The sequence below is a fragment of the Rhea americana genome, unplaced genomic scaffold, assembly GCF_003343005.1.
Source record: "Rhea americana isolate MKP2758 unplaced genomic scaffold, rheAme1 scaffold_435, whole genome shotgun sequence".
Taxonomy (NCBI): Eukaryota; Metazoa; Chordata; class Aves; order Rheiformes; family Rheidae; genus Rhea; species Rhea americana.
Window position 1 is genome coordinate 148501 of NW_028186574.1, and position 8735 is coordinate 157235.

The following is an 8735-nucleotide window of genomic DNA, read 5'->3' on the forward strand; positions in this document are numbered from 1 at the left end:
CGCGCGCGGGGGGGGGGGGGGATCGGCGCTCGGGTGCCGCGCGCTCGGCCGCCGGCGCAGGCAGCGTCCCCCGAGCTCGGCGCCTTTCGGTAACCGCCTGCAACGGCCGGGCGAATTCTCGGATTCCGGTAAAACCAAGCGCCGTTGGCGGCGGCGGCGGCGGTCGGTCGGTCGAGCCCCCCCCCCGCCGGCCGCCCCGGCCCCATGCGCAAGCCGGAGGCTCAGGCGCCGGCGGCGGCCGCCGAGCTGCAGGGCGGCAGCGACGGCGCGGAGCCGCTGCCGAGCCTGCAGGTACCTGGCCGCCGGGAGCTGCCCGGTTTTGCTCTGCTGCGGTCCTGCCTCTGCATTAAACCCCATAATACGGCAAAAACGAGCGACCCCGGCGGCCGTTTTATTCCRGCACGGAAAGAAAAGCCTCTTGCCACGAGGCTGCGGCTGGAAAGCCGCGCGCAGGGCTGAGCATCCTTTGCCTTTACCTTTCTCCCTCTGCCGAGCAGCGACCCGACGAAGAGGCCGTCGTCGACCAGGGCGGGACGAGCAACGTCGTCAACATTCACTATGAGAAGGAGGAGCTGGAAGGTGAGCCGCTGCCGGCCGCCCGGAGCGATTTTTCTCCGGTTTCGATGCAGGTCCCGGGTCTGCTCCGCGCTCGCTTTCCCCGCGGCGCCGCGTCCCCCGGACGCCGCTCGCTCCTGCCGCCTTGTCCCTCTCCCGGCTTTCGGTCGCTCGCGTCGRTTTAACGCCCGGCGCCGCCGGTTTTTGCAGGCCACCGGACCCTGTACGTGGGCGTGCGGATGCCCCTGGTGAGGCAGAGCCACCGGCACCGCCGGCCGCACGGCCAGCGGCATCGGAAGCGGGAGCGGGCGAAGGGCGCAGCCCCGGCGGGCCAGGGCTACCGCGGTGAGCGCGTCCGTCCAGCTCTGCGGCCGCCGGGTGCCGGCGCCGGGGCGCGCGGCGACGGCGCTTCGCCTTCCTCCGGCAGACACGCCGTCGCAGCGGGTGCAGTTCATCCTGGGCGCCGAGGAGGACGAGGAGCACGTGCCCCACGAGCTGTTCACCGAGCTGGACGAGATCTGCGTGAAGGAGGGCGAGCACGCGGAGTGGAAGGAGACGGCCAGGTAGAGCCGAGCTCCTCGTCCGCCGAGCGACGGGTGGCAGCAGCCCGGAGCGGGGCCGTTTCCTCGCGTCGCGGCCGCTCTCCATCTCCCGGCGTGGCCCGCGCAGGTGGCTGAAGTTCGAGGAGGACGTGGAGGACGGCGGGGAGCGCTGGAGCAAACCCTACGTGGCCACGCTGTCCTTGCACAGCCTCTTCGAGCTGCGAAGCTGCATCATCAACGGCACGGTGCTGCTGGACATGAGCGCCAACAGCATCGAGGAGATCGCAGGTAGCGCCGGCGTCCGCGGGGGGACGCGCCGGGGCGGGCGGCCAGCCGGGAAGCCCCCGGAGGGTCTTCTCCAGGCAAAGAGGAGCCGCGTTCGGAGCGAAGCAGGCTCCTCCTGGGAACGTGCAGCCTGCCGGAGAGCTGAACTTCGTTAAACAAACTCCGTATCGCAAACAATTCCCTCGCTTCTCCTCTCCGTTTTGCCTCAGCGTCTAGGATTTGAGAGCTGCGAAAGCAGAGTTTACCTGGCAGGTGACCGAGCAGCGTATTTCTGCGGGGAAGATGAGTGAAGTTAATTGAAAAAGCGGCTTGGTAGAAATTGTCTTTGATTGGCAGGTTCGGTGCGTTCACGAGCTGGTGAAGTCAGCTCCGCTCGTAGCACGGTTCTCCCCAGGCTCCGCCAATTAAAGTCGATTGGCCGAGGAAACTCGGGGGAACTCTGTGCTGTAGATTGCTTATAATTTGGTTAAATCTGGAGAGTAATACAGCGAGGCCAGATCAGGCAAGAAAATTGCATTATTTGGAATGGGCAGTAATTGTATTAGCTGAGCGCTGAATAAGCACCTGATGGTGGTTTTTCAGCAGAAGAAAGTTCTTACTGTCTCTGCAAAGGCTGAACCGTGTTAACGCTTCCCGCCGGAGAAGGCTGCGTTTGCGTTWCGCTGAACCTCGGTGCAGCCTTTTTGCCTGGGGCTTTAGGGATCTGGAGTCGGAGCTTTTCTGCTCTGGTCGGATACGTTTCCCGTTGCCGTCCCCAGATATGATCCTCGATCAGCAAGAGCAGTCCGACGAGTTTGACGAACGCATGCGGGTGAAAGTCCGGGAAGCCCTTCTGAAGAAGCATCACCACCAGAACGAGAAGAAGCGGAACAACCTGCTCCCCATCGTCCGCTCCCTCGCCGATGTGAACAAGAGGCAGACAGATCTGCACCTCCTCGACAAACCAGGTGCGGGTTTCTGCAGGGCTTCGGGACCACCGGACTTGGACCTAGGAGAAGACTCCCGATTGCTTGACCTTGCCCGTCTTTCCGATTGTCTTTCCTTTCCCCACCAGCCCAAGCGCTGACCCCGCATCCGCCTCCCGCCACCGTAGAAGCCAAAAACGGGACAAGCCATGAGACAAGCCCRATGGATTTAAGCAAGGTGAGATGTACGCAGCTTACTCGCTCCTTCAGGGCCAGGTTGGAAACCTGGCTGCAGACAGCGCTGCAGGGCGCCGAGGGCTTTGCTTTGGCGGTAATTGCCYGAAAATCGCACGTTGTGGCCAGGCGGAGCTGCACTTCATGAAGAAAATCCCTACCGGGGCTGAAGCRTCAAACGTGCTCGTAGGAGAGCTGGATTTTCTTCGGCGTCCCATCGTGGCGTTTGCGCGCCTGACTCCGGCTGTTCTGCTCTCGGGCATGACGGAAGTTCCCATCCCGACAAGGTCAGGATAAGAAACGGAAACTTGGTCGTTTAAGAAAAAAAACCCACCAAATCGCATATGTTCGTTTGGCTTCTCAAGGAAACAGTGCGAGTGAGGCCGTGTTTCTCCTCCCTCTCTCTCCTCGCCTCCGTCTCTCTCTTCCCTGCTGCAGTTTTTAAATCCATTGGCTGATTTCAGCCAAAGCTGGCCCAGATTTCAGCCAAAGCTGGCCCAGCGATAGTGTTTTCAAGGACTACTGGTTTTGATGCATTGCATGAAAACCAAATGGCCAAAAGACAACCAAAAATCCTGGCGATTGCAGAAGGCAGTGTGGGGCAAATGCCGTCCTTGTTAGATCTCAAGAAACCTCGTGGCAGGGAAACGTTGGCAATGCCCCAACCTCGGGAAAAGCAGGGACCGCAGACCTTATCTCTCGGACGGCGGAGGACAGAGGCCGTCGAKGCTCATCCGCGTAGGGTTCGAGGGCTGGGGGAGGCTGTAAGGTGGCAGTGAGCTTAGGTGACGCCTCTCCTGAGACGTGCTCTGGGCTGGGAGCTCCCGTGTGCTTCTTTGGGTGCTTCTCAAGCAAGGGGATGTTCTTCTCTCATTTTGTTTTTCTTGCCCAGGTTCCTGTTTGTTTTGCTCGGGCCGGAAGGAAAAGCCCATCAGTACCACGAGATCGGCAGGTCCATGGCTACGCTCATGACGGATGAGGTGTGATGAGATGCGTGAGATCTCTATGGATCCTTTCTGACTTTCTTCACCGAAACCACCTCTCTCTGCCTCTGCAGTAGCGAGGAAGTGCATTGGCGTATCAGCTTTCCAAATAATCYGTCCTTCGTTGACGCCCCAAAGCAAACGCTTGGGTTCATGTCAACCCCACGTGCCGGAGGCTGCAAACCCATCCTGGGGAATTTTCTTTGGGGGAAAATTTCTAGCCAGTTCCAGTGCTAAACATTTGGGGGAAAAAAATGTCCTGCACCCACCCAAATGCTTATCGCGCTGTTAGGGCATTCGGGGTGGGTTGTCTTCTCACCGGTTCAGGTTTCCTCCGATCTGCAGGTTTTCCATGATGTTGCCTATAAAGCCAAGGACCGCACCGACCTCGTGGCTGGCATCGATGAGTTCCTGGACCAGGTCACGGTCTTGCCGCCTGGAGAGTGGGATCCGTCGATCAGGATCGAGCCCCCCAAGAACGTCCCTTCCCAGGTGGGTCCTGCCGTTTTTCCGTCCGTAGCAGGGCCGCACTGGCACGAGGGCTTTTAACGCGAAGCAAACGCAAATGCAAAAGAATTCACGAGCGGGTCAAAGGCCTGGGTCAGAAGCAAAACAAACCAGAGTTAAAAATAGGTATTTTAATCTTATTTCCACATCAACAGAAAAAAAGGAAGGTGCCAGGAGCCCTTGACGACGGCGCTTGTCACAGTGAGCCGGAAAAACACAGCGGTCCCGAACTGCAGCGGACGGGAAGGTCTGAACTTCAGCAGTTGCTTTTTCTGCCTCCTAAAACGGAGTTGCTGGCGGAGTTTCTTTTCCGTATCCCAGTTTTTTCTGGGTGTAAAATGAGGAGGATCCTGCTTCTCCGCAGCTGGAAAGCCGCTCTGTTTCTGTGATCGCTCTTGTCCGTCGGAAAAAAAAAAACGAGGCAAAACTTGGTGTTGTTCTCTTCTGGTTTTATTTCTTCCTCTTCAGGCTTTTTGGAGGTTTGATCCTGGACGTGAAGCGAAAAGCCCCCTGGTTCTGGAGCGACTTTCGGGACGGCGTGAGCCTGCAGTGCCTGGCGTCCTTCCTCTTCCTCTACTGCGCCTGCATGTCGCCCGTCATCACCTTCGGCGGGCTGCTGGGGGAAGCGACCGGCGGGCACATAGTGAGAGCGCGTCCKCGCCCGGCGGCACGGGGAGGGGGTTTATCATCGGCGGGCTCCCCGCCGGCGCAGCCCCTCTCCGCTCACCGCCCGCCCCCGTCCCGTCCCCCCTCGCCGGCAGAGCGCCATGGAGTCGCTGCTGGGAGCCTCCATGACCGGCGTGATGTATTCCCTGTTTGCCGGCCAACCCCTCACCATCCTCGGGAGCACCGGCCCCGTCCTCGTCTTCGAGAAGATCCTGTACAAGTTCTGCAAGTAAGGGCTGCGCGCCGGGCGCGGCGGGACCCCGGGGAGGAAGGGGATAGCGCGGAGAAGATACTTCCCCCCCCTTTTTTCCCCCTGCCTTTTTTCCCCCTTTTTTCCCCCCTTTTCCTTCCCCCTGTAGAGGCACTTGTGGGATTTAAGTTGTCCTCTCTGCCACGCGCATCGAACGCTCCTGCTTTAGGACGTGCTGGTGCGAGAGCGGCCGGTCCCCGAAGGGCTCTGCGGGACGGCGCGCGGGACGGGGGCACGAAACGCGCTTGCTGTAGGAGGGGGGGAAAATTTGCTTAATTTTGAGTGCGCAAATGAGGCAATTTTTAAAGCGATTTTTGCTGGAAGTGTGTTTTTTCCCCAAATATCCACACCTGTTTCCTCCCTGCTGAAATGCTTTGAGCTTGGGCTGTTTTGCTGGAAAAGCAGAAGCTCCTCATGTGAAAACCGCCTTCCTTGACAGTCCGCTTTTGCGCTGCCGCCCCGAGCTTCTGGCTGCGGTAGATGGGAACTGGCTTTGCCATCCCGAGCTTTGACGTTCTCCTAAACTGCTCGCGAGCTTCCCCGGCGGGAAGCACGGCTTGGAGCCTCCTGCTGCGTTTTACACCCTCAGTTTCGTTTTCCCAGGGACTACGCGCTCTCCTATCTCTCCCTGCGGGCGTGCATCGGGCTGTGGACCACCCTCCTCTGCGTGGTCCTGGTGGCGACGGACGCCAGCTGTTTGGTGTGCTACATCACCCGCTTTACTGAGGAAGCCTTCGCCGCCCTCATCTGCATCATCTTCATCTACGAGGCGCTAGAGAAGCTGATTTGGCTGGGAGAGACTTACCCGATCCACGTGGACAGCAAGCTTGACCTCCTGACCATCTACTAGTGAGCTTCTCTTGGGTTTTCTCCCCTAAGATGCCACTGCCCCTCGGTAAGAGATTAGAGCTACAGCGCTGGTGCCTTTCCCTCAACGCTCTCCTGGCCTCTTTCCTCCCAGCTGTAAATGCAAAGCCCCAGCCCATCCTACCAATGAAACCCTGCATTTCTGGGAGAGCAACAAGATCAACCCRTCTTTAATCACCTGGGAAAACCTCACGGTCTCTGTAAGTGCCTCTGCTTTCGGTGCAGCGCAGCCGTGGGGTTAACTTATTTCTGCAGCGCGTTTGCCTCCGTTGTTAACCTGATACAAAGTGGTGGTGTGCTTCAGAGTGTGCTAGCACTGCTGTGATAAATCAGTGCTTCAATGCAACYCGGGTGGTGGTCGCCCTTGAGGGACCTGGGGAGGAGAGCTCACCTTGTCCCCAAAGGACTGACCATCCTCCTGAAGCCTGTTGCAGGACAGTGTTTCTGACCAGGAACAAGATTAAGTGGGTGGACTGAATATTGTGGAAGCTKGAGGACCTGAGTTTATGCTTTCAGTAATTGGCTTCCTTAATTGGTTCCTAATAAATCTGGGTCCCTGGCTCTTATTCAGCMATGTCTGTAAGTACATGCGTAACTTTGCATGTGAGAGCAGCTGCTGGGGCTGYTGTAGCTGGCAGCAGAGCCTGTGTGTAGGATGCAAAGATTTTAYGGGCATCCTCATCACCTCTTGGCCAGGTCCTGCAAGCCCTCCCCTGGGAAGCGACAGTTTGTCTTTTCTCCTTTCCTTCCACCATTATCTTAGTCATCCTTCCCCGTTCCCTCAGTCTTTATCCCTAAGAGTTCCCAGCATCCTCCTCCGGACGTTTCATTCTCCTATGTAGTCTTCTCTGGCCATGGTTACCTGCCGTTCGAGTGGTGGATGCGCCATGGGTCTATGGCATGGTGTCCTGATGTGACTGACCTGTCTGCTCTCCTCTGTGGAGTTTGTGTTGCATGTTCAACTTGCTCGGTTGCTACTGCTCAGCAAATCRAAATCTCAGTCAGTGGCAGTGGGTACAAGGTCATGGATCTGGGAACAAGATCCTTAGAAAACCCTTAGGTGTCCACGGTTTCCTTGCCACTCGCACACTGCTGTTGTGTCCTGACACTCTGTTTCTCCAGGAATGTCAGCATTTGCATGGTGAATTTCATGGACCTGCCTGTGGACACGATGGCCCCTACACACCCAATGTCCTCTTCTGGTCCTGCATCCTGTTCTTCTCCACCTTTATCCTGTCGGGCTCACTGAAGACGTTTAAAACCAGCCACTATTTCCCAACCAGAGTAGGTAGACGATGGTGGCAAGCAACAGTCCCCTCACACRTTTCCCCAAATGACTTGACTGGAGSGCTAAGTAGCATCTGCCACCACTCACCTGGGAGTCCTTGATGGAGAAGCCTTTAAAAGGCCAAGTTCTCCACCACCCTGGATGTCTTGAACTCCTTTCCRCAAGTGCAAAGTGATTCTAGCATTTCTCGTGTGCCTTGCAACCTGCCCTAGGGGGAATTTTTGCTCAGGGAGCAGGRCAGTGGAAAATCAGGTCCTCCAAGGTTAACTCTTCACCTTCTGTGTTAYGTGCTCAAGGGGAAAGTTGACACAAATGGGGAACCTGTAGAAAAAGAGGCTGTATTTCTCCCTTACAGGGAAGAAATGATGCCTCGGTGCCTTATTCCCGTTTTACCTGCGAGTGTGAACGTGAACAAGGATCAAGCAGATTTCTTGAGATCTGAATTAAAGCAACACCTTGCTCACCCCATTAAACTGTTTTCTTCCCTCTGAAAGTCTTGCAGGGACAAACACAGCAACAGTATCTAATCGAGGGATTTGGCTGCGTGTCGTCAGAGCGGTGGGATTTTGTTAACCAGCCTTAACTTTATGTCCCATAACTCTTCCGCCAAGCTCTGTGACAGTGTTTGCGATGCCTCTTTCAGCTCAGGTTTCTTGCCCCAGGTACGGTCCACCGTAAGCGACTTTGCTGTTTTCTTCACCATCGTCATCATGGTGATTATTGACTTCCTGATTGGGATCCCCTCACCGAAGCTTCACGTCCCCAGTATGTTCAAGGTAATGGGGTGTTTCAGCACAGAGCTGGTTTCGCTGTGTGCTCGGGCCCTAGTGATGCTGTGAAACCAGGAGCCAYGTGGGATGCAAGGTGATGCAGAGGAAGGATAGGTCAGAGTTTCAACAAGATCCTGGTGCCGTGAACATCTCTTCCACCTTAAAGGGTGTCAAATCCTCTGGGAAACAAGAAGACAACCCCTAAACCAGATAGTTACAGGAGGAATATCTACAGCTGCCCTGCTTGCAAGGAGGACAGCAGCATGGGTGGGCAAAGCAGGGCTGTGAGAYGCTTCAGTGAGGAGATAGAGGGGAGGTGGTGGTGCCCAGCGAAGTGGCTGGGCTGGGAGGCAATGCTGTTGTCCGTTCTTTGCTGCAGCCCACCAGAGATGACCGGGGATGGCTCATCAACCCCGTAGGACCCAACCCTTGGTGGACAGTGTTGGCAGCGTTCGTCCCGGCTCTGCTCTGCACCATCTTGATCTTCATGGACCAGCAGATCACTGCAGTCATCGTGAACAGGAAGGAGCACAAGCTTCAGGTGAGGGGGCTGCCGTGAAGTGACCCCTTCCCCAGCCTGCTCCTGGCTGCCAGTGCCAGGAGAAACACCCATKGCAAAAGCTTAGCAAAGGCGTTTGTTTGTTGGGACAGCGTTGATGTGCTCTGCAGGATGCTTTCTGAGATTATTCATGTCACAACAAACCACAGGGAACTCGCCTGAGCAGTCTTTCAGAGCAGTAAATTAATCTTCAAGCAATATAGAAGAGTATTTTGTTTGAAAATGTCAGTGGCAGCTAGGGGAACAAATCATTTTGCCACACTGCCAGGGAAAACTCTGGGTCTTTTCTTACTTGGAAGTGGTGGAAACTTTTTATGAATTAAA

The 8735-nt window shown here is 56.6% G+C and overlaps 1 protein-coding gene across 1 annotated transcript in view; it reads left to right on the forward strand.

The window, feature by feature from the left end:
* Nucleotides 1-500: 500 nt before the first annotated feature.
* The window catches only part of SLC4A8 (solute carrier family 4 member 8), an 11927-nt gene continuing 3692 nt past the window's right edge, over nt 501-8735 (forward strand). Inside the window, exons 1-17 of the mRNA XM_085315695.1 lie at nt 501-579; nt 766-900; nt 983-1118; nt 1225-1385; nt 2141-2329; nt 2437-2525; nt 2651-2808; nt 3414-3501; nt 3850-3996; nt 4167-4258; nt 4480-4654; nt 4773-4906; nt 5531-5776; nt 5889-5994; nt 6917-7078; nt 7745-7858; nt 8232-8393. Coding sequence (XP_085171821.1) covers nt 795-900; nt 983-1118; nt 1225-1385; nt 2141-2329; nt 2437-2525; nt 2651-2808; nt 3414-3501; nt 3850-3996; nt 4167-4258; nt 4480-4654; nt 4773-4906; nt 5531-5776; nt 5889-5994; nt 6917-7078; nt 7745-7858; nt 8232-8393 — 2265 coding nt within the window. The 5' untranslated portion in view covers nt 501-579; nt 766-794. The remainder of the gene's footprint in view (nt 580-765; nt 901-982; nt 1119-1224; nt 1386-2140; nt 2330-2436; nt 2526-2650; nt 2809-3413; nt 3502-3849; nt 3997-4166; nt 4259-4479; nt 4655-4772; nt 4907-5530; nt 5777-5888; nt 5995-6916; nt 7079-7744; nt 7859-8231; nt 8394-8735) is intronic.